Source organism: Habropoda laboriosa, unplaced genomic scaffold (genome assembly GCF_001263275.1).
Source record: "Habropoda laboriosa isolate 0110345459 unplaced genomic scaffold, ASM126327v1 scaffold385, whole genome shotgun sequence".
NCBI classification, from domain to species: Eukaryota; Metazoa; Arthropoda; class Insecta; order Hymenoptera; family Apidae; genus Habropoda; species Habropoda laboriosa.
Genome location: NW_017100556.1, coordinates 680615 through 705888, shown reverse-complemented (window position 1 = coordinate 705888; position 25274 = coordinate 680615). Strand labels below are relative to the sequence as shown.

Genomic DNA, 25274 nt, shown 5'->3' with positions numbered 1-25274 from the left:
GTCTAAAAACTGTTGTACAGTTTCGAAATGGTTCTTCTAGAATGTATTTTTGCAATGGCATATTTTTAGTAAGCGTCGTTGGTAACAGCGTGGAATCGCTCGCGACGCGTTAATAATACCTTACTTTGCCGCTTGTTCCTATTCATTTGCATAATAATCGCCTGTTCGTGGTCCCATAATAAATTCATAAATCAAGATAGAAAAGCCGCGGACGGAATGGTGTGGCGATAAACAACGAAAGCGGGATTCGTTTCGTGGCGAAATTACGCAACGATTATCTGATCTTTACCTCCTTGGCAAAATATCGGGTGAAACTAGGAGAAACAAAAAAAAAGGAGAGAAGAATCTAGATAGATAGATAGAGAGAACGAGAGAGAGAGAGAGAGAGAGAGAAAAAGAATGAAATAAGTGAAGAAAAGGTGTCGTGAATCAAGGTGGAAATCTGTGCTAACGTTAATATCGCTGTACCCAACGTCTTCGACGTTTGTTTCGTGCTCTATTTTACTCCCGTCGACGATGACTCGTTTTATTCCATCGTAAATGTCAAACGTGCAAAATTTACAGGTAATACAAAGAAAAACGGAGAACGAACGGTAATGGTTACAATATTTCAACGTGTTTCTTACCGAAGATTTAATCTTTCTTCCATTTTCTCGTTCTCTTCCACTCACTGACTCATTCACCCTCGTTCTCTCTCACATTCACTCATTCTCATTTTCTCTCTTTCTCGCACTTACTTTCTCTCTGTATCACTAACTCACTCACTAACTCACTAACTCACTCATTCATCCACTCACTAACTTACTAACTCACTCACTAACTTACTAACTCACTCATTCATCCACTCACTAACTTACTAACTCACTCACTCACTCACTCACTCACTAACTTACTAACTCACTCATTCATCCACTCACTAACTTACTAACTCACTCGCTCATTCACTCACTAACTTACTAACTCACTTTCTAACTCACGCACTCACTAACTCACTCATTGACTCACTCACTCATTCACTCACTAACTCACTCAGAGTCACCTTCATTTTCTCTCTCTCTCTCTCTCTCTTTGGGTGTTATTTTATTAGACATCATGGTCGTGTTTTTTTTCTCTCGTTGCTCATTACGAGAAGAGGAATCGTTAGGTTTTATTTCCCCCGACAATGGACAATGCGGATATTTTTAGGCACAATGGTTATTGAAAGGTAATAACCATGATAATATACACAGCGTGGAGAGAAACGAGAGGAAAGTGGTTAGACACGTTTCTGCTTGGGAAAATACCGAGTCCACGAGTTTTGGACGTGCATAATAGATGAAGTAGATCGGGCTTATTAAATGATGACCGGCCACAACTTTAGCGAGAATTGAGTTCAGAGAATTGAATTCAATAGAAACATTATATAGCGCTTGCCAGTTGCGTGAGAAGCGAACTTTGAGATTCACTTGAACTTGAGCGACGTGCCTGCTGAATTACAATCCGTAGGAATAAACTCGATTCATTCTAGTTTCACTGTTTGACAAAACTTTGTAAACTTCGAATATGAAAACGAAGAAAAGAAAAAAGAAATACTTTCGTGTCGAGTATGAAGAGTGCGTGGAAAAATTGTGAAGTACAAAAAGCGAAGATGTTACAAACGTTGGATTCTTTATGGCTACTTTCGTTTCGTGATTATTTGACGAACGTTGCGCAACAGTGCCTGTTATTAGGAAACCGTAAATTACAATCAGGAAGAGAAACGTGGAACAATGTAACGTGGTTTTAAGAACAACCCGTTAAAGGTGTAATTCAGCGAACGAGCAATCTACTTTTTCCATTGAACTCGACTCGATCTTTTAACTCGAAACAGCAATCGTCAATTTTTTATTTTTATCACAGGCCCCGTTTTCAAAGAGACAAATTTAATCTGCGAGAGGCAATGATTTTTTGCTATTAATTTTTATCGTAGCATTGAAAAAAAGTGTTATTTTTAAACGAAATTTAATTCATATTTTTCTTAAAGGTACTTTATGTTTTTTGGAATGGAAGATGATACTCCGTGCTTTTTTAAACGGTATAATTACCTTTTTAACGTGAAAGTAGTTTCATTCTGTATCAAGTGGATCGTTTCTTTAAGTAGAAGCATCTTCATAATCACTTTTCAACCTGAGAATAACTCCATCTCTTTTGGCTGAAAATTATTTTATACTTTTCAAAATGATGTATTATTTTCATACTTCTTTTGTCCCTCTGGAATGACTCTTTCTCAGTTGTGTAACTACTTCTTTAAGTGGAACCTACTCTATACTTTTTTAAGTGTGCTGGACTACTTTTTTAAGTGGACGCCATTTTATACTTTTTAACATGAAAACTGCTTTATCTTTCACAGTAGAACTTTTTTCCCCTCATGAGAAACTCATTTCATGTTGGTTTAAACAGAAAATCTACCTTCCCCAGATGAATCCTCCGAAAAGTGAAACGACTATATTTCACTTTGTCCTTTCAAAGAAAAAAAAGGATTAACATCAAAGAAAATCATAAGAGAAGCATTTTATGCTAAATAATTCCTCTTACACTACTCTAAAAAAGTTAAACAATTATATTCTCACTTAATTCTTTTTTCTGTTTTTTTTTTTTTTTTAAACGAATGCTACTTTGTAGTTCACTTTCAGTCTAATTACCATGCGAAAAATTGATACCATGCATCGGTATCGAAGAAAATCCTAAGGGTGCTATTTTCGTCAGAAAAAGAAATTCCTTCTATTCTCACGAGATCATAGCGTAATGATAAATTCACGTAACACCATTTTGGCTCTGATCTGTACGCTTAGCGAAAGGGTGGGATGGCTCCATATTGTCGCTAGCCATATTGTGGTTCGTGCGGATCGTAGTATCACCATTTCGGTGCTTGATTGATGGCCGTCCTAATGACTTCTCTTGCAAATCGTCGTGGAAATCGTCCATCCTAGCGACTCGCTGGGGCAAAGCAATATACAGTATTGTCACTGGCAGCCGGACGTAGCTTGTGTACTGCACGGCTCTATCCTGTGTATACCGGGTGTCCACAGCGAAATTTCCATAATCACTTTACCTCGAGAAAATTTTGCAATATTTTTCTTGTTAATTATAACCACGTGTTTACAATAGCTACAACTACAAAATATAGCAATACCACAACCATAAAGCACAAATTTTCTTAACTCAGTAATTGTAATACTTACAATGAAATTTTTACTTTGGTAAAAATTTATCTCGCATCGTACATAACTCCTTTTATTTATCTCGAGAAAATTACAGTTCATAATTTTTTTTAAGTTTAGGCATTAAAATACACAGAATTAATTTTAACTTCAAAATGTTTTCTTGGTGCATTTCCATAAGATTTTTATCCAAGAGATTCGCATTTATATTATTTCTCAACGTTCAGTTTAGAAATACTTAAAAAATCCTTAAATATACCTCTAATAGCCACAGAAGAACTCTGTATCGGCAAAGTTTCCCCTGTATTTCCATCGTGGACAGAATCGGCGGAAAGAAGACTCTGGCTCTGTTTGAAACACCGAACCGTGGGGCGGGAGGGAGAGAATAGGACAAACTTGATGGCCCAAGTGGCTGGAAATAATTCCCGGATTGAATGAAATTTAAACAAAGGGCAAAATTGACCGTGATCGATCGGTACGCGCGTTCCGAAAGCGTCGTTAAAAAGATCGGAGCCCGCTTTCTCGTGGTATTATATTTAAACAGCTCCCGATTCAACGGTGGCCTGATTCAATTTGGATCCTATAAATACTATTTCTTTGTAGTACCCCATCGTTGTTCACGTCACCGCCACTGTGTGTGTTCTCGTTACGGATAACGACGGGACAGAATAAAATGCAGGGGAAAAGAAAAAAAAAAGGAAAAGAAGGGAAAATGCAGAAAATGGAGGAGAATGAGGAATTGAATTTTTTTTCTCTTTTCCAACGTCACGAATCCTCCCTACGTTTGTGCGTTTCTTTTTGTTCTTCTTTCTTTTTTCACCTGTCGAAGCTGATCTGTTCCAGACGAATTAACAACGTGTATACGGGGGTATTAAAACGGTTTTATTCGAGACGCGGCGAAATGGTGTCGCGTCGTCGAATTGACGAACCCATGAATTTTGATGGTGTGTTTAGGGAACGGGGGGTTCGAACGGCGAGGTTGCGGTTTCGCCTGGAACTTGTCAATGGAGGACGTTAGCAAATGGATGAAATAAATTTCGCGGCCGTGGCAACTATACGGGGATAGAAACGTATGTATGGCCAAGGCTGTTCTCTGCTGCTGGAACGTTTTAACGCCTAAGGCGAACCGTATACACGGTGTTCCGTGAAGTGTGGCCAACTGTGTCTTACAATTAGAGCAACGAGAATTGAGGATAAGAGGATTCTCTTGCCCTCGACTTTCGTTGGACCGTTCGTTTGTAAAGTTGCTTTTTAGAGGATAATTGCAATTGATGGGGTACTTCCAGGTGTAATTTCAGAAATGAAATTATTCCCGGGGTAATTTCTTTTTTATTGTTATTTTTCTCGGGGATTTAAACGCTCGCCGAAGGAACATCGTCTTTTTTTCTGCTTTATGATTTTTAACTCTCAATTAAGTTTGATAGGGTACAACAATCTTAACGTCACAATTTTCATTTTTTTTTTTTTTCAATTATTTTTCTATGGGATTTAAACGCTCGCTGAGGAAAGATTGTCTTTTCTCTGCTTTGTAATTTTTAACTTTGAATTAAGTTCGATAAGATATGACAAACCTAACGTCACAATTTTCATCTTTTTTTTTTTCAATTATTTTTCTATGGGATTTAAACGCTCGCTGAGGAAAGATTGTCTTTTCTCTGCTTTGTAACTTTTAACTTTGATAAAATATGACAAACCTAACGTCATAATTCTCATTTTTTTGCCAATTATTTTTCTATGGGATTTAAACGCTCACTGAGGAAAGATTGTTTCTCTTTTCGCTTTATGCTTTTTAACTCCGAATTAATTTCGACAGGGCATGACAAACCTAACGTCGGAACTTTTACTCTGTTACTCTTACCATTGTAAAGTCTTACCATTGTCCAATCAAAGAGGCTCAATTTATCTTACGTCAACTTTAAATCCCCCCTGTTCTCAGATCCATTAAAGTGATCCGACGCAAACAGAAAATAACAATTCTAAATCCTCAAAATGTCGTAAAAATTTATCAGAATAACCCAAGATTAAATACCACCGTATATTCCTTTATTTCTTTCAAATCTTCAAATATTTGAAAACGAAGAGCAACATGTTCCACGTGATTCACTTCATAAAAGATCTTTTGCTAAAAAAAAAAAGAAAAAATAACGAAAGCTTACTCGCAATGAAAAATTACTGCTAATACAGTTTGTTTCATTTGGAACGCTGCAAAATGTAGCTTCGCATGGTCCATTTCCAATACGTATTTCCACACAATGTAATCTTAATGTAATTCAAGGAAGAAATAGAGAGGAAATCTTATTTTTCTTATCACCGGTGCATGCAACGTCCCCCATTATTTATGCAATATTCTGTCACGAAAGAAAATTACGCTCGATTGTACACGGTTGTATATACGTACGTATAGAACGATGGCAAGGAAAGTTAGCTGATCCCAGACTTTTCAGCTGTAGTGTATACAGACGATTGTATTACATGCACACGTAAGGTGTGAATAACACAATAACGTGCGGTGCGATGCAAGTTTAAAATGTTTTGCCGGTGCGGAGGGAAAAAGAAAGGGGGGGGGGGGGAAGGAAAAAGAAAAATTTGCAAACCGTGGGAAACAATCAAGAGTTTTATGCGTGCCTTTTGTTATCCACGTTGAACTTGCAAATTAAAACGTTACACCATTGTTCGCGATTATCTTTCGTGGATATTTCGTATACATAATATAGCGTAAAAAAATATTGCCAAGGTTTTTGCGGCGAATTTAACTGTTCATTGCACCCTGTGCTGACGTTCCTTGCAATTTTTATTTCTGTCTTTTTTAGCGATTTTTGTGCGCTAGATGAAACAAGAAGTTGTTGGAATTTTTGTGATTTTTGGGGTATTTTGTATTTGGAGTATTCTTTATTGCAGAATTTTATATGTCGTTTAATGGAATTTTGGAGTATTTTACATTGCAGAATTTTCGGGATATTTTTTCTTGCAAATTTTTCAATACTTCATATCTAATTTTCACGGAATTTTGGAGTATTTTACATTGCAGAATTTTCGGGATATTTTTTCTTGCAAATTTTTCAATATTTTATATCTAATTTTATGGAAGCTTGGAGTATTTTATATTTGAAATGTTTTGCAATATTTTTCATTGCAAATTTTTCAATACTTCATATCTAATTTTCATGGAATTTTGGAGTATTTTACATTGCAGAATTTTTGGGATATTTTGTATATATTTTTGCGTGTCCCGTGTTAGCGAAGTTCGGAATATTCAGTATTTTAAATATTTTGCAACACTTCCTACCATAAAACTCGAAAACTTTCCACGTTACACAATTTCGAAATATTCCATGCTGGAGACTTTCAGAGTGTCCCGTATTTTAAATATTTCACGATATTCCACGCGGTGCGGTATCGAAATAACCCCGCGTTTCGTACAATATTTCAAAATATTTTCAAATATTTTCGTACATTTCAGATTTTCCAAAAGAACAACTTCGTTTCCATTAGCAATTTTCGCCAGTGTCTATTTTAAAAGTTCTTCACCTCTCTCTATGTTTAGCAGTAAGTGTTCGGTCTCACCGTCGATGATATATTTTTCACTTTCACGCGTCCGGTAATCCTTCTCCTGGCAAAATAAAAAAAAAAAAAGAAGAAGAAGAAGAAACGACGACGACGTAATTGCCGAGTGATTTCTCGAATTTATTCTCGACGCGGTTCAATCGTGTGCCATCCTTCCTACAACCGAGTAACACAATTACAAGCCTTGTGCAAAAATTATTCATCCCTTTTGGGTCACAAGGACTTCATTATCATCGTGTACACAATCTGTACCGCACTTAACATACAATACGTTCCTTTATATCTGTACCACGCACTCCAACCTCCTGTTATTAACACATTTCCTTTCCTTCTTCCCCCTTTCGCCTTGTCTCTCATCGCCTGTCATTCAGCTTGTACAAAATCACTTTTCGTCTCGGCCGTTTCATCGCTGTGTCGTTTAGTTAGACGGAGAAAAATTCGGTTTTATCGAATTTGTTTCGATGTCTGCCAGTTCATTGTCAAATAGAGCTGTAGGATTGTACATAAAAACGTTAGAGGTGACTGTGGAGATATTTTAACCCTTTCGTGATTGGTGGACGCACACACTACCGGCCAAAAGTTTGGAATCACCTCCCACACTTCATCGATATTAAATCTGCTGCTAAGTTTTTATAGATTTGAAGTTCATCTCAATTCTCTATTTGTCAATTTATCTCGTATCGATTGATTCGAATGAGAAAAAATTCTCAAAGTTCCTAACTCTTTTCTGGAAACTTTTGTGTAAATTGCAATGCTCGGTGATTCCAAACTTTTGGAGTGTATTTTTCACTTGAATATTCGAAACAAATTTAATCTCAATTTAGTGTCCACGGTAGGTCGATTTATGAATGATAAGTTTTTGAGAAAAGTAATTTGGTCATGAAACGGTTAGACTTTCTTCTCCCTTGAGGATTTATTTTGAAGTGAGGAAAATTCTATTTTGGACCAAATTTTTGGTAATAAGATACGGTAATTTTTTGGGGGGATTTTTGTTTTAAATATTGAAATTTGGGATGGTGAATTTTATTCGTGATGGACAGGTCTGTGAAATTAGATTTGTTCGATGGAATATTAAATGAAATTAATTTCTCTATCGACTAACCCAGGATTGTGTTGCGCGACTGGAAAATAAAGTAGCAGAATTTCAAAGAAAAAATCAATTTTTCGAACTCGTCAAGATTAATCTAACTTAACTCCTTAACCCTTTCCAGTTTAAATGGACCCATTATAAATACTCAAACAATCTCTTAATATTCTCACTAAAAAGTCTCACTCCAGGAACCAAAACAAATCAGAAAATCAATTTTTATTCTTGCATTACTTGAAACATAACAAAAACCACAATTTAAGCTAGAAAAGGTTAACAAAAGGCCTAAAAGACACCAATCTAACATCGTCACATCGAAGGTCTTTCATGCAAAAAAAAAAAAAAAAAAAAGAAAATTGTTTTGATCGGTCGGTAACAACGAGAATAATAGAGATGGTCACGTTACGCTGTTTCGCCGTGTATCGAATGAAAGAAAAGGCTTATTACCGTCGGTAATTCATGCTGTCCCGTCGAACTTGCATCGCGAGCGACGATAAACTTTGAAAAAAGAAAAGAAAAAACCGTCTGGACGGTGTATCTTTATCTGGACGTTATACTCTATTGTTAAAACTTTTCTTCCGTGCGCCAAGAGGAGAACGTTCGAGACCCGTTCGTGAAAAACTTTTCCGCAACTTCGTATTACCGGCCGTGTTTTTTCGCTCGCCAATAACCGTCGCGTGGACGGTGGCCACGTTCGTGGAAGAAGTTGGAAAAACGAGAAACTCACTTCGTGCCGGATGAATCGCGCCATTGATTAAACCTGGTATCGTTTGAAGATCCCTTAAGACGGGAGAGAGAAGAGAAAAAAAGAGAAGAAAGTCAGAAAGAAATGAAACTTAAGAATCCACGTTGCGAGGTTTCCTTCAGTTCTTCGCTGAATGTTTTCTGTTGTTGTAAAAAAAACACTCTGAATTGTTTTGCATAAATTTTTAGGAAATGTAAATAATTTTTTCGTGCATTTTTATAGTTAATTTTGAACTGTAGGTAATTTTTGATCGTAATTAATATTTTGTTATTTATTGAAATTTATTCGTTGAATGTTTTGCGTTATGAAAATCACTCTGAATTGGTTTGCATAGATTGTGAAATATAAATAATTCCATGGTATTCGTTTGAACGCTGTGTTATAAATAATTCTGAGTTATTTATATTAATTTTGAGTTATAAATAGATCCTGAGTCACGAATAATCCTAAGTTATCCACCGAGTGCTTTGTTCTGTAAAAAATGGTTCTGAAAAAAGTTCCAAATTAATTTAAAAAATTCTGCAAATAGTTCCAAGTTAATTCCAGAAATTCTGCAAATAGTACCCAAATTAGTTCTAAAAATTCTGCAAATAATTCCGTTACTCGTCGAAATGCAATGTTGCAAATAATTCTGCGATAATTCCATTTCTACGAATTACCAACAGCAGATAATTCTCAGCAACAAACGATCCTGTTAATCACTTAAATTCCACGTAACGAATAATTTTAGATTACCCGTTCAACCATAGAATCGCGAACAATTGCAACTTATCAAAATTTCCTGCAACAAATAATCCTGGCCTTATTCATCTACGTAGATATTAATTCACAAATAATTCCTGTGTCGTCTGTTCGAAACACCGAATCGTAAATAATATCCTCGGAATTTTCTTAAAATCCGTCAGTTACGCAATCGAAATTCCATATAACATATAATTCCCACACGCGTTCGTGTAATCCCACAGGTTGTAAATAATTCCGCGTTATTTATTCAAATTCGAGACTGGAAACGATACGTTCTATGGCTACTTATTCGTTGCAACAATTCAATCGCGCGTAAAGACACGTTCGAAGACAAAAGAGAGAGAGAAAGTCCCGTGTATTACGTCAGATCTGTTGAAAAGGCCCAACGTGACGCGACGACAAACTCGTGTCAGAATTGAAAAAGAGAAAATTAATCGAACCCGCCGCGAAACATGCTCCAAAGATCTCTGGAAGCGTTCACGGAAGCTTCGACGATTGATAGTGATACTTTTTTAACCCTAGGACATCAACGTGGGGCAATTTAGTGCTCCGAAGAATATTTTTTCGTGTATTCTTCTCTTCTGTATTTATATTTTTCGAATATTTAGATTCTTCTTGGATTGTTTTTATTTTCGTTTTAAAAATATCCTTCGATTCGATAAATGTGTGTACACTCGTTAACCCTTTCGTTACTTTTGGCGTTTATAGATGTACTTTCATATTAGTTTAATCCTTTGAGTGCTTCCATTTAAAATTTTTCAATTTTAAAAATTAAAAATTTCTCTATTTAAAAGTTCTTTCGAATTTCACGAATTTTAAATTTAATTAATTAACTTCAGTTACAGCCCCGAAGTATCTTTTTCTAAACCGTGTAAGAATTAAAGATTCTTCAATTCTTAAAATTTTAAATCTTTCAATTTCAAAAAGTTTTCTTAAAATTCGCGAATTTCAAATTTTTGCACGGTCTAAAAAATGATATTTTGGGGCTGTAATTAAAGTTGCGTATTGAAATCTGCCGCAGAGAAATGGTTAATTCGTTTCGAGCTCAAAAGAACAATTTTTGCAATTTCAATGTTAATTAAGTTTGTAAAAAGTATAGAAATATTACTTTCACCGCGTGAACATTATTGTTACACAAAATTAGTATTACTATTCCAGAGAACGTGAAAAAGTTAGGGGAGAGAAGTTGGATGGGCTATTTTAACAATTCGAGAGCGTTTATAGAAGTTCAGAAATGCTGTCTCGTTGCGAATCATCTTCAGATGTCTCGGTACGATCATCTCGCCGATGGAACGTTAAATTTCGCATGGCAACAGCGAAACGACGTTCGAATGACGTTAAAATTAAGTCGGTACCGGTTGTTTTTTTTTTTTTTTAGCCTCTGCGGTATTTCAATGTGTAAATTAGGATTGACGTGAATGAGTAAGTAGGAAAAGGGGAATAATTGAACGCTCGAAAAATGTCGTTAAATATTTCCGTACGAATGGCTGTCAATTAACTGAAGTTCACGGAAATTCATCGTTCTTGTAATAATTCGAGCTTGAAAATTTTTCTCGTCGAAAGAAAAAAACGAGTTATTTGTTAGGTTAGTATTTTTAAGGTGTGTGCATCGATATCGATATCTCTGATAAGAACAATGGAAGAGAAAAATATACTGAAAACACTTAACCCCTTTCGGTACTAGGACTAGAACCTGAACTTGACACACTTGTTTCATCTATTTCTTGCTGTTTTATGTCCACGAAATGTCGTTCGGGATTATTCGAAATCAGAAGTTAAAATGTTTCGATATCCTTTCAGTTTTAGTATCAGAGTAGATGCTTGGTGCTTAATTTTTCATAAATAAAACAAATTTAGTAAATCTTATTCGGTGGTGTTAGTCAATTTGTGACTGAAAATCTTGGAGTAGAATTATAAATAGTCTAGAAGAATGTATTCTGATGTGATATTTTTAATATCTTTAGGTTCCTGTGGATTGATGTTTAGCATACTTTGATATAAGAGAGTATTAGCTGTGTCAGGTAGAGAAAAAGAGTAATTCTTATTTAAAAAAAGGAGATTAGCATGGTAATTCCATTTCCATTTTAATTAATCACCAGAGCACTATAACTCTGTGCTCCTTTCACCAACAGATAGAGCACTTTGTTTTTTAATTATAGTTTACCTATATTGGGTAGAGAAAGAGAGTAACTCCTCCTATTTAAAAAGAAGAAGAGTCAGCATGACGGTTCCATTTCCATTATTATTAGTCAGCAAAGCCTTGGAACTCTGTGCTTCTCTCACCAAAAGATAGAGTGTCTCTTTTCTTATAATATTATAGTTTGCAAAAAGAAACTCAAATTTGGAATATTCTGGTTATTACTATAGGCTGTTCATTTACTATTCCCTAAATTCCATTGTCCCTAAATTCTATTGTAACTACTCACCAGAACCTCAGAACTCTGTGCTTCTCTCACCAAAAGATAGAGCGTCTCTTTCCTTTATAATAGTTTACAAAAAAAAAAAAACTGAAATTTGTAATTTTCCAGTTATCACACCAGACTCTTCATTTACTATTCTCTCAGTTCCATTGTAACTACTCACCAGAGCCTTAGAACTCTGTACTTCTCCCGCCATCACATAGACTATTTTTCTCTACAATAGTTTACAACAAAAAAGACTGAAATTTGGAATTTTCCAGTTATTACTCCAGACTATTAATTTACTATTCCCTCAATTCCATTATAACTACTCACCAGAGCCTCAGAACTCTGTGCTTCTCTCACCAAAAGAGAGTGTCTCTTTTTTTCTCTAATAGTTTACAACCAAAAGACTCAAATTTGTAATTTTCCAGTTATCACACCGGACTGTTCATTTACTATTCCCCCAGTTCCTTTATTCGCCAAGTTCGGTCAACTTTCCAGTTATCGCGAAGTTCGTTCGCGAGAGAAAGGGCCTCTCGTCGTCTCCATGGGCGTCTTTCCGCGAATCGTCCTCACGGTACGACGCGAAACAGCTGTTTTCTATGGCTTTCGAAGAAGATCCGCGTGTGTTGCAATAGCATAAGCAAAGGTGGCTCACGCTACCAGGCGCTATACATCCGTGGTTAGGTATAAACGGGCTGTGGTGGTTGTCCAGGGAGAGAACAAAGAGAGTATCGTCGATGTTTGTGAGAACGACACCAATTGCCAGGCAGAACGGCGCACGGAGAGGTATTCCAGACGAGGTACAAAGTAGATGGCCACGTAAGCGTCGCCATGGATCGTTAAACTGAAATCCGTTAGAGCAACCCTGTGCGACGCACTCGGGGTTCAACGAACCACTTTTATTTCCATCCACTTTTCTTCTTCTTCTCTTCTTCCACTTTCTCCAAATTCGTCCCTCTCTCTGTCTCTTCAATTACATTTCATATTTGACCCGATGAAATTGAACAGGTTTGAATATTAATTGATATTATCCTTTGCTCCTCCACTTCAGAACCTCGTGAATCTTTCATATTCTACTGAACCTTCTCTAAGCTGTTTTCTCTTTCACAGAGAACGTAACTGTTGTAACGTTGGTATAGAAAGGTTGCGGTATAACGATGTTTTTCATTATGTGTAAGGAGTACGAGTGATTAAAATTTGTTTTGGTTCAAAGCGTTATCGATGATGCAAATTTTTGTTTTTGGTTCACCGATCACCAATATCGATCGAGTAAATATTTTTTCAACGCTGATTATCTGTGTCGATCGTGGAATTTTGTTTTCGTCAGTGATAAGCTGTGCTGGGTGACGAAAATATTTTTTTTGGGTATTTATAGGAAGTTCGATGTAACTGTTGTTGTTATTGTTGTGCGGAATATTGTGATATTGGTAGAAGTATTGTGTGCAGAAACTATTCTTCCTTTTCAATTTTATTTAATACTTTCTAATTAAATCTTATCTACTTTTTCCATCAAGATGTTGGTCACTGAGAAAAATTCTAATCATTTACATAAAAATTAATATTTTCTATTAGGGTTGACTTCTGAAAGATCTCGAAATCTTTCGATTATTATCATTGCTCCAACTTGAGCGACGAGCAACTTTTTCTCAATGACTTTTGTAGATTAAAATTTTAAAAATAATTGTTTTATTTGATCCCTAGTTTTCTTTTTTCTGAAAATTGACCTGCTTTTGTAAAATTTGAGAATTTGTACGATATACCATAAAGAAAGATTAAACTTGAGTTAATTTTTAGGTCTTCCAGAATTATTTCATTTTGGCAAATTTCATTCAAGCTTTCCACGTTGGAATTTTCTTAATTCCGATGTGGAATATTGCAGAAAAATTTCAATTTGACTTGATTAGATTTATTCTTCAGATTTTTCTGGATTTAGGTCAATTTTCCTCGAGCTTTCTCCTCCAAAATTCGCCTTTCTTCCTTAAATTTCGAATTCAGCATCAAAACTGAAATTCGAATCGATTCACTTTTGTGTTCTGAAAGCTCCCCGAATGTTTGATCAACCTCAGTTCCCCTCGAGACTCTTCCATCTTCGTCAAAATCTGTCTGTCGTAAATAAGTTCGATATTCGACGTGAAACATCGAAGAAAAATTTCTCCCTAGATTTTCGTAGAAAATCTACGAATATTTCTGTCTCGCAATATTCCAAGTAATTTATAGGTCAGTGCCAACGTCTGTAATTGGATATTTTAATTGCTCGTTTTCCTTCTTTTTTTGTTTGTTTTCGATGCAAACATCGTTGGCATCGTTTGATACCGTGATTTCTACATTTATGAACATTTAAATGGTTACACATCACACGATCGTTTTATGTAACCACTTAGTTACGAAGCCTCCGGCCACGAAGCATCGGATTTACGAGTAAAAGTATAGGCACACGTCACCAGGTGTATCGTTAAAACCGGTTAACTCATTCTGATTCATTATTTTAAGGAAAAATAAATAACTGCTTTTCTTTATATATATATATATTCTGTCGCGTACAAGTTATCGTCTGCTGGCGAAAATTTCCGTATGAAAAACTCTTCGATAAGATTACACACTCGAGGAAATTACAAAGTAAAGTGGAACGTTTAACACTGGGACAACTGAACTCGTAAAAATTACAGATTTCAGATTTCTTGCTGTAAATTGTAGAAATTAAGATGGTTTTGTACAAACGCACGGTGATTTTTGTTAAAATAAAAAAGGAATTATGTAGGCTAGTTTAGTTTTCAGTAATAATTCTATATAGTGACTTTTGTTAAAATTGAAAAATAATTATATATATGCTAATTTATTTTCTATCAATTATTCTAATTTGGAAGCTTTTTATGTATGTAGTGTATTTAAATATTAGGTTCATGCAAAAGTTTCTATTGCTTGTAAATCGATGGAATTAAAAGGAACTGTGTGTTCCTTTTTTTTTTGTTTAATTTTTCACAGTTGGTATTTGTAGTAATTAGGATTTTTATGCATTTATGGAAAATTTGAAGATACGAAAATACACAGAATGCACGTAATAAGCAAGAATATGTAATTAAACACAGAATGTAGTACTCGTTACAATATAGTAAGTAATTCACTAGTAATTTAGTGAATAAAATAATTGCCTATCTAGGTTGTACTTCGTTAATTATAAAAATGTGAATTTGCATAAAAATTCGCAGTCTAGTAACAATATTGCAGTTAATTCAATATACTGAATATAATATTAATACTCCTACGATAACTAATTATAAATATAACAAAAAACAAATTCTCTTCAGGGAAAAAAAACTGAAAACTTTTGCATAGACCTAGTACCACCAAAATGGAACAAAATACACTATCTTCAGTTTTGGTTGTTCTAGTGTTAAAGTAGTCGCCTAAATAAAATAAAAAAAAAAAGAAAAACGAAAAATAATAAAAGTCTTGAAATACGATCTCAATCATTTTTATCACACAGGTTATATAAGAAAAATGAAATTCTTACATCTGTGAAGTGTTTGTATTTTTAATACGATAAATTGCTAAGATTTCGAGTTCAAGTGATTATTAAAAAGAGGAAAACACAGCTCTTCGTTTATCACCAGTGAAAAATGAAGTGTTAGATGTCTCTTCTAACATATTCTGTTGGAACATTAAATGGCTGTGATATCTTTCTCCACAACGCGAGCGGGACTTCCGACATCTAGAATCGCACTTATCAAACGCAGGCCCGCGTAATCGATTAACACGTTACATCATCTCATGAATAACAGTTGCTTATTAATATTCTCGACAAAAACGTCACCTATTTTTTGTAAACAGTTACACAATGACTTTGCATATGTATCGTACCACATAACCTAAAAATAATTTTTAACGATTTCAAGATTTTTCGTAAATTTATCGTATCGATATTATTTAAACATTTGTATTTTTTGTATAATTAAATTGTATAATTAATTTTGTTATTTGTAGAATGAAAAATGTGTAATAATTATGCAATTGGTTTGCAAAATAATTATAGGCGTGGAATTTTCAATTTGTATATATTTACATAATAACTGCGTTGGAAAGGAGATTAAGAAAAATATATGTTTGGATGTTATGGAATACGTTGCACGTGTTCGCACTCACATGGTATACCGGAACAACGCAACGGAAGTGAAAGAAAAAAAAAAAAGAACTAGGGCGACTGGAGCGCCCTCGATCTGTTGCGTTGGATATAGGAACTATGTTTAAATTGTTATCAATTATTTCGTTTTGGTTCTTGCAAACGAAATTTTAATAGTAATCTCTTGGTTTAATAATGATCCAACTGTTGTGTTTTAAGTATTGGTGGACCAATGACGAGTTAATTCGTCTTTCTCAGTTTATAGGTTAGGAATTTTTTGTCTCAAGTTGAGTACTCAAGTGGGATATATGCGTTCCGTTAATCACGAAAGGGTTAATGCATTGGTAGTTCTAAATTCGCCCCTTTTTCACACTGTCAAATATTAGAAAAAATAATTAGGTCAACCCTTTTACCGTGGTAGATTTCAATGCGTAACGCGCGTGACACCCGGTAGATATTTACTTACAGCCGCAGAGTATTTTACTTTGACCGTGCGAAAATGGAGAATTAAAAATTTGCAAAATTGTTTTAAAAATGTTCAAAATTGCAATATTTAAAATTTGTGAAATTAAAAAGTTTCAAATTTGTAAAATTGATTTCGAGATTTTAAGAATTAAAATATTTAAAATCTGTGATATTGACTTTAAGATTTTTTAAACTAAAGCATTTCAAATTTGTGAAATCGATGTCAAGATTTTTCAAATCGAAAAATTTCAAATTTGCAAATATTCAGCCAAAGGGCGCCAAAAGCACGGTCCAAGCAAATTTCCCAAGCGCCTCCATAAGCGCCAGCAGCGATGAAAGGGCTAACGGGTATAAAGATATCGAGCTGTTTTCTCAATTAGACCACACTTTTCATCATTTCCACGATACATAACGCGTCTAATATCATCGAGCGTTGCGTGTGGAAAACGAGCGAGAATCTTTCGCGATTCTCGCTGGCCGACCCCTGCATGTCCCAATTCCCTCGCCAGAATGAATCACCTATATTTTACCGTGCAATATAAATCACATTACCGCGAGATCCGTTCGCATTATTCACCGGTGGAACGCGTTGCGGGCTGAATGCACAAGTTTCAAAAGTTCTTCTTTTTTTTTTTTTTCTCGAGGTCCGCGGAAAGCTCGTTCCTCACGCGAGATTTCACGACTGCAGGATCGAACGACGAATGTGGATTTTTCGTCGCCCCCCGAAAAACTCCCCCTGGGACCTCATTCCCGTTTATTTGTTTTTATATTCTATGAAAATACGGTTCGTTTTCGGGCCGGTCTCCCGGCGCTTGTATATCTTAATCTGATGAAACCTGCCACCCCTAATGGAACGTATTTTTCTACTATATTCCCGGGATTTTTAAATGTAATTAAGGGTGAATGGGATTTATGGAGATTGAATTGAGCGTGATTTTTGTCGTTGCATAAAAATGTACGGGGATTAAGAATTAATATAATCAGCGGTACTAATTATTTAAAGAACTTAAAGAGAGCAATAATTTGAAGAAAATTTGTGTTTATCTTTTTGCAAATTTTTTCGAAGAATTGACAAATTTTTGGAATAATTGAAAATTGGATATAGCAATGTTACGAGTGTCAGTAATAAATATTATGTTTTATTTGTATCACACTTGCAATACTTCTGTTTCAACACTTCAGAGACTCGTTAATTAAGAAACAGAAAGTTTTTTATCATAAAAAAGAATGAAAGTCTAATTGCATTTACAACCGGTTTTACGTCCAGTCTTCAATTATTTAGAGAAACTTTTACGTCTTCATGTTCACATTTTATGTTTCCTCTGAAATATATTTTTACGCGGATGTAATTTCGTTTGATTTCAGATTTAACCAGTTTTCTTCCATACAAGTTTTCTTCATCTCTAATACAAACATTTACTATTTTAATTTCTCGTAGAATTGAATTATTGATGCATCTAATTTCAAAATAATTTCTACGTTTAATTTACAATATACCCTAAATTCGAATAAATTAACATTACAGTTGCCCACGCGAATAATTTCTGTTCTTACAATTGTCACACCGACATAACAAACAAATCACAAACGACGAACAATCTCGTGTCACAGTTAAGTAACGAAAATATACGTTGTTCAGCAGTAATTCTGTATTCGCCAGAGTAATTTTTCGATTATTTCACCGAGACGTATGTCATCGCTGTCGCTGTCACGTTCAATCTTATTTATTCGAGAGATAAAGACTACGGGCCGAGGAACATTTACGTGCTTCAATCTCGCTCTGGCACGCTCGTGAATTTTCTTCGTTCAAGATGTACCTGTGTCGTCCGTCAGCTGAAACTCATTACTCATTTCGGCTAGTATGTCTCTAATTGCAGCTACCTTAATTACTCACGAAGCCGTAGGAACGTGGAGGGACTCTGGAAAACGGGGACGTCATAAGACGCCACGCGTGTGCATAAACAATAAACGAATGGCAGAGCCAGCCCCGCTGGCGTGTGGGCTTTCGCCTCATTGAAAAATCCCTACGAAACGCGGAGGAGCCTCCTCTCTTCTCTGAAAAGAGCCGAGGAATTTTCGTATCGAGGCCAGGCGTTACAAGTGAAAATGGACCGGCAGTCCCGTTTTCGAAATGCCGAGGAATTTGACGAGAACGCAATCTGATAGGGGAAGCTTTCGGTGCATCGAAAATTTAGGCAAATTGTTGGAAGTTTGCGGAAATTTGGTTTAATTGGCGCTAATGGGGAGACTATTTTTTGTTTCGGCAATGAAACGGTTTTAGGGGCGAAAACACCATTTGAAGAGATTGTGAGGTAAAAATTGGGAAGGTATGTTTCGTCTCGGCGAGAAAATTGTTGCAAGTTAGAAATTTTCATTTTATTCCTTGGGATGAATTTTCTAATAGAGAGATTTACTACCGAAAGAAATGTCGGAAGGTGAACTGTAACACTTCGGCAGAGTAAATTTAAGCCAATTTTAATTTCAGTAATTAGCTAATTTTCTGAATAGAAATTTTCATTTCCCTTTTCTCAAAAATTTCCTATTTTCGACATCTGACGATTTTCAATTTTGCGAATTAATTATTTATTTGTCCATTTATCTGAGGTCGTTATAATACCTACGATCGATAAAAGAAAAAACTCCAAGCTAAAATTTTAATTTTCAACAATTCCAATATTCTTCGGTATTGAAAACTGTCCCCATATTTCCCATATATTCGGTCGAATGCATTCTAAAAAAATCAGGCCGTCATATTTCTTCACGTTACCGATGGATATCTCTTTCACAATGATTCTTTTTTCTTTTTTTTTTTTTTTTTTAATCCAAAAAGCACCTACAAATATCTTCGCCACGCTACCTTTCAGCGCAGAATATTCGCACAGAGTGCTGCACCTTCACACACACACACAAATAAAACACCCTCGACTGGTCTATACACACATTCATAAAAAAAAAAATCTTTCGACTAAAAACCTACAATCTCGACCCTCGTCCGCAATCTTCGCCAAAATTAAAACCCCCTGCTCCCACGCAGCGAGAGTTGACTCTTTTCTCCCTCCCCTTCTAACACGCACGGAGAAAAGCGGAATAATAAACCGATGCCCCACGAAAATAATCCCCGAGACAACATACTCGACCAACCACGAAAAAGAACCTCACATATCAACATATACACCATCTCGTTGTACGAAGATAAAAAAGAGGAAAATTCCAAAAAAGAAAGAAGAAGAAGAATCGAGCTTCTACTCGACCTGTGGAAGTCTCTCTTATTCTTCATCTTCCTCTTCATTTTCCTCTTTTCATCAAGCCTGTGTTCTCTATGTGTGTGCGTGTGCTGGCTGACTTTCATCTTGAAACTCTCATTTGGAATTTTCGACGGTATCGAAAAACCGGAAAGTATTAATGGATACAAGCAGCGTCGGGCTGTCGCTCATTGTCCGCCCCCTTTTCGAATCAATACCACAGCCACGTTGCTCTGCTGGCTGCGTTGTGTTGTTCACCGTGCATGAAACAGCGAGTCGAAGCGATGGCTGACTAGAGCTTGGCTTGGCTTGGCTTGGCCTGGCCTGGCCTGGCCGACTGTTACCCAATAATCTTTTGGCCAGACCGTACCAACAGACCTCACTACCGACTTCCGTGCATCTGCACGATGCTCTTCTCTTCTCCTCGACGTTATGAAACCGCTTGCTAGCCTAGCGGTCAGCCAACGCTCGTTTTTGCTACTCTGCCCTCCGCCGCTCTTTTCCCTATCGCGATCCTGGAAAATTCTTCTTCGAGATTGAGAACTCTGTGGGAGTCTTTTTAAGTGATTCTTCGGGATCTGGTGGTTGGATGATATTGCTGGGGAATTGTTGGAGAGGAATTGTAGATTTTGGGGGGGAAATTTGGGTATCGCTGTTTTTGGACATTTTGGATTTTGGGAAATTGGAGAGGAAAGAAATGGAATTTCTGGGGAATTGTGAGACAGGAATTGTTGGTTTTGGGGGGGAAATTTGGGTATCTCTGTTTTTGGACATTTTTGGATTTTGGGAAATTGGAGAGGAAAGAAATGGAATTGCTGGGGAATTGTTGGAGAGGAATTGAAGATTTTGGGGGAGAAATTTGGGTATCTCTGTTTTTGGATTTTAGGAAATTGGAGAGAAGAGAAATGGAATTTCTGGAATTGTTAGAGAGGAATTGAAGATTTTGGGGAAGAAATTTGGTTATCTATACTTTTGGACATTTTTAGATTTTAGAAAACGAAAGAAAGGAAATGTAATTTCTGAAATTGCCAGGGAATTGTTGATTTTGGTAGAGAAATTTGGTCGTCTCTATTTTTCGATCGTAGAAAAACTCTATTGTTTGGTATAACAAATTAGTATAAAACAATTGAATTTCTGATTTTTAGGAAAGTTTCTTTATCTTCCTGAAAAATCCTCGATTTCGGAAAGTCTTCAATCGTTTTGTAAAGGCGAAAGTAGGGAATTCGTTCATTAATGAAATTTAGTTTTCTGTTGTGAAAAGTTAATAGTAAAAGGATTTGTTTGTTGGCGAACTAAAGTTTTGGAATGTAGAATTTGCACGAGGATTGTTGGGAATTGGAATTGGGAATAGATTTTTTTCCAAACTAGCTTCCAAAGTATTCGTTATTTCCTACAGGCTGTTCGATAAATCGTAGTACAACCGACAAGAAAATGTTTTTTTTTTTTTTTTATAAAAAACATGCAATAAATTTTTTTAATTGATTTCCTAATTATTTTTCTCGGAAAGTAAAGCAAGCAATCAAAAAACTTGCACATTTTTTTTATTTATTTATTTATTTTTTAATGAAATTACCTCCCTTGTCGATTTTAATATAATTTACTGGACACCCTATATTTTAAAATTCATACTTTTCTCATGGAAACGAATGATAATGGAGGAATTTGCCTGAAGTCGAGTTCATACGAAAGTAAAATATAACATTTAAATTCTCGTTTTTAATTAAATCAAGTAAGATAGATGAAATAAAAAGGAATGTTTAATATTCTCTACGTCAAGCTTATCATCGTGAGATACATTTTTAAAATTTCACATTAAATAAATTGGACTGTACTAATCACTAAATTGCCCGTATCTCGTGACACCGTACTTTATAGCATAGATAACGTCTTCGACAAGCGAACTTACTTACTTACAGCACTTTAATTAGAAATTCCTCTGTACAGAGGATTACAAAACATCTGCGGATTTTTAATCCGTAATATGTACCAAGCCTTGCAGATTAATGCACGAAACGTGGATGCTATAAAGTGCTCTCTGTATAGTTCTTTAAAAAAAAAAAAAAAAAAAAAAGTAACAAGAATAACAGAAGATCAGAATTTCCTGTGATTTTACTTCGAAGACAAAAATATTTTTCTCGGTTATCTTGCAACGGGAATTTGAACGCAGAATGACGGCGATAAAGGGAACAAAAATTCTCCTATTTCGCTTGAACTAATTTCCCCTAGATTTCGGTGAATTTCAGAAGAAATAGGTTAGAATTTTCTCAAGTACTCTGTTCGTTTTTAAGAAACTTGTCGATTTTCTGTGGAAAAGCGTAGAATTATTTTTCGATTCCTACTTAAAATTTTCCTAATTCGCATGAACTAATTTCCCCTAGATTTCGGTGAATTTCAGAAGAAATAGGTTAGAATTTTCTCAAGTACTGTGTTCGTTTTTAAGAAACTTGTCGGTTTGCTGTAGAAAAGCGTAGAATTATTTTTCAATTTCTACAAAAATTCCCCTATTTCGTCTGAACTATTACAATTTTCCCTAGATTTCAGTGAATTTCATACGAAATAGGTTAGAATTTGCTCAACTCTGTTCGTTTACAAGAAACATATCGATTATCTATAGACAGGAATTCCACTGTTTTTCCTTTCGTTCTTCATTTCCTATCCCCCTAGCCAGTCACGAAATCGCAATCCAGGCACAATGACTTCACTGTGGCCCGAGTGTCGGTTAGCTGCTTACGTGTTTCATCGCTGGCGATGTAGTCTCTCGCAAGGCTATTATGATAATAGTACTTTCATTACGAAAGGTCTTCATTATCTTACCGCGATTCGATCTACCTGGATCAATATCATTTCCCTCTTACATTTCATTAAACGTGTGTAGTTGCATACTCGCGATTTTACCTTTCCCCACCACCACCTCTTTTTTCTTCTCCCTGTAATTCACCGTCATTTTGTTTTTCCACCAAACACAAATCGTGAATTTGTGATTTTTCCCTTTTCATCGTAAATACACCGTATCTACGAATTATCGGTACACGAAGAAACAAGTGGAAAACGTAACATTTTCCTCGTAGGAAGTTTCATTTCCGAGTGAATCGATGAAGATTCTTCGAGCACGCGTGCACTTACACACGATCTCACTTACGCCTACGTCTAACGAACATCGTTGTAAACTGGCTGTATTTGTGTTTGGGTTTATCACGTTAGAAAAAATGAATCAAATGTTAAAACAGCTTGGCCATCGTGATCAACCGTCTCTCGTCTGCCACGAAGAGAATATTAACAGCGAACAGCTGAAATACTCCGAGCGACGTTCACGAAACTTCCACATCGAATTACTCGAAAACGAAGCTTCGTATCGAAAAATGTTACTCCACATTTTCGACTTAGTTTCACACGTACATTCGTCCCCTTAGTTTCGCTATTTTTCCATCGCTACTTCGGGGACACCCGGTATATTGAACACATTTTTAATCTTCCCTCGCTTCGCGGTTTTTCCCCCATTGTCCACTATTACGCGATTAACCACTGTTTGCTCGACTTTTTGTCGCGCAAATTCTTGGCGCGTTTTAAGTGTGTTTTCTATGTTTTTTCTTTATTTTGACAAAGTTAGGCGAAAGGATACGCTTTCGATAAGATTCGACGAGTCACAGATATGCCCGTGTTCTGTTTCATCGCGCACCGACGAATATCTCAACGACTCGCGTTGTGCTCGAAGAAAAATACGTCGGAGTGTTTTTTTTTATTTTTACGACGAGGAAAAGTCGAAATAGATTGTCGGAATTAACCTCTAGACGCACAGGATGTTTTTGAATGTAATAAAGTTCAGAGTCCTCGCGTGCCTCCATTAATCATGAAGTCCGTTCCATTAGCTCGTTGGGCTATTCAAAATGGCCGCCCCTTTCGAGTATCAGGATTAAGGAGAAAGAATCTGTCGGACGGTTGAATGGACTAATGGTCAGAGCAGTTGTCTGACAAATAAAGACTTTGGAGTCTATATTATTAGAAAGGAGGACGTGTAACCTCTTTTCATTTCGTTCCTTTTTCTTTTCTTTTTTTTTTTTTTTTTACTATTCCAGATCTTTTTACTGTTAGATTCCTTTATTATCGAATACTCGCTCATCCATTGTTAACTCGTTTCTTCTATTTTTCTATAGTGTCTCAAAGTGGAACGGCTTTTTTCCGTCTCGTTTTTAGATGTCAAATATTCGCGCTCGTCGGATTATAGCCGTTTTAGAATATCGGTGGAGTGTTCTTTTGCTTTCTGTGTGATTTTCAGGAATCAGAGTAGTCGTTTAATTTATTATCGGATGTAGAATAATAATTTTCAGTAGTTTCGAAGGATACTAATTCAATTTTTTCTCTCTAATTTTACTAGCGTTCGAAATTTCCAAAGTAATTCAGAAATAAATACGCAACGACCAAATTTCGAATATACACATTTTTCTCTTCAATTTCTCTGCTGTTCCAAATTTCCAACGACCAAATTTCGAATGTACACTTTTTCCTCTTTAATTTCTCTACTATTCTAAATTTCCAAAGTAATTCAGAAATAAATACTCAGCGACCAAATTTCAAATATTCACTTTTGTTCGCTTTAACTTCTCTACTATTCCAGATATCCAAATTAATGCCGAAATAAATACTCAGCGACCAAATTCCAAATATTCTCTTAATTCCCTTCAATTTCTCTACCATCCCAAATTCCAAATTAATTCACAGCATAACACAGCAACCTCGTTTCGAACGTACTAGAATCACAATTTTCTATCTCTCCGCACACAAACTTTTCCCCCAATTCTCCCACGCAATCTTCAATTTTCAGTTCCACCGGTGTGCAATTTAAAATATGGCCAATCTGTATCACGTTTATCAGTCCACCGTAAACGGTCGAATATATTCTAAAATACTGAAGTCAGAAAGAGGCAGTTTGTCAATGACCCAGATATCCAGCAACATAGCCTAGCATTCCCAGTCCACCGAGTCACTCGATCGATGCCTCTTCTCTCCCTTCCATGTTGTTAAATCCTATGCTAATAAAAGAAACATCGATTGAAATTCCTTATTTTTCACATTTTTACAGAGGTCTACCATGTGGCGTGCAACCCCCTGAACCGGTACCAGATCCTGACGGCGACAAATTGGCAACGATCGCTGCCCGTTTCAGCTACTTCCAGGAAAGAAAGAGCTCTTTGGCCGTGGCGAAAGTCGATCTTCGTAGGAACATCAATCCACCGGCCAGGTACAAGAATGCACGTCCAACGGTCAGACTCAGGCCACGCCAGGTGCTCTGTAGCAAGTGTAGATCGATCTGCAACGAGAACAGCGAGAACGTGGACGTCAGCAGAAAACGGAAGCATGACGAGGTACAGCAGGAACAGCAACAGCCGCAGCAACAGCAGGTAATATTCTTTTCCGTCCCTTTTTTGCTTCTTTCCCTTTTATCAGAAACGAGGAAAAGGGAGAGGTTCTCTGTGCATGCGGTTTTCAGTTTTCAGCGAAATTTTCCAGTGAAACTTATTTTTCTATTCGTTTTTCCAGTGAAATTTTATTTTTCAATCATATTTTCCGGGGAAATTTATTTTTCAGTGAAACTTATTTTTTAATCCATTTCTACAGTGAAATTAATTTTCCAATGAAATTTTTCACTGAAATTTTCCACTGAGATTTACTTTTCAACGAAAGCTTCTGGGGAAATTTATTTTTAAGTGAAATTTATTTTTCGATTCATT

The 25274-nt window shown here is 36.0% G+C and overlaps 1 protein-coding gene across 1 annotated transcript in view; it reads left to right on the top strand.

The window, feature by feature from the left end:
• The window catches only part of LOC108576599 (PWWP domain-containing protein 2A-like), a 52430-nt gene that overhangs the window by 19545 nt on the left and 7611 nt on the right, over positions 1-25274 (top strand). Inside the window, exon 2 of the mRNA XM_017939618.1 lies at positions 24626-24944. Within this exon, the coding sequence (XP_017795107.1) occupies positions 24626-24944 (319 nt within the window). The remainder of the gene's footprint in view (positions 1-24625; positions 24945-25274) is intronic.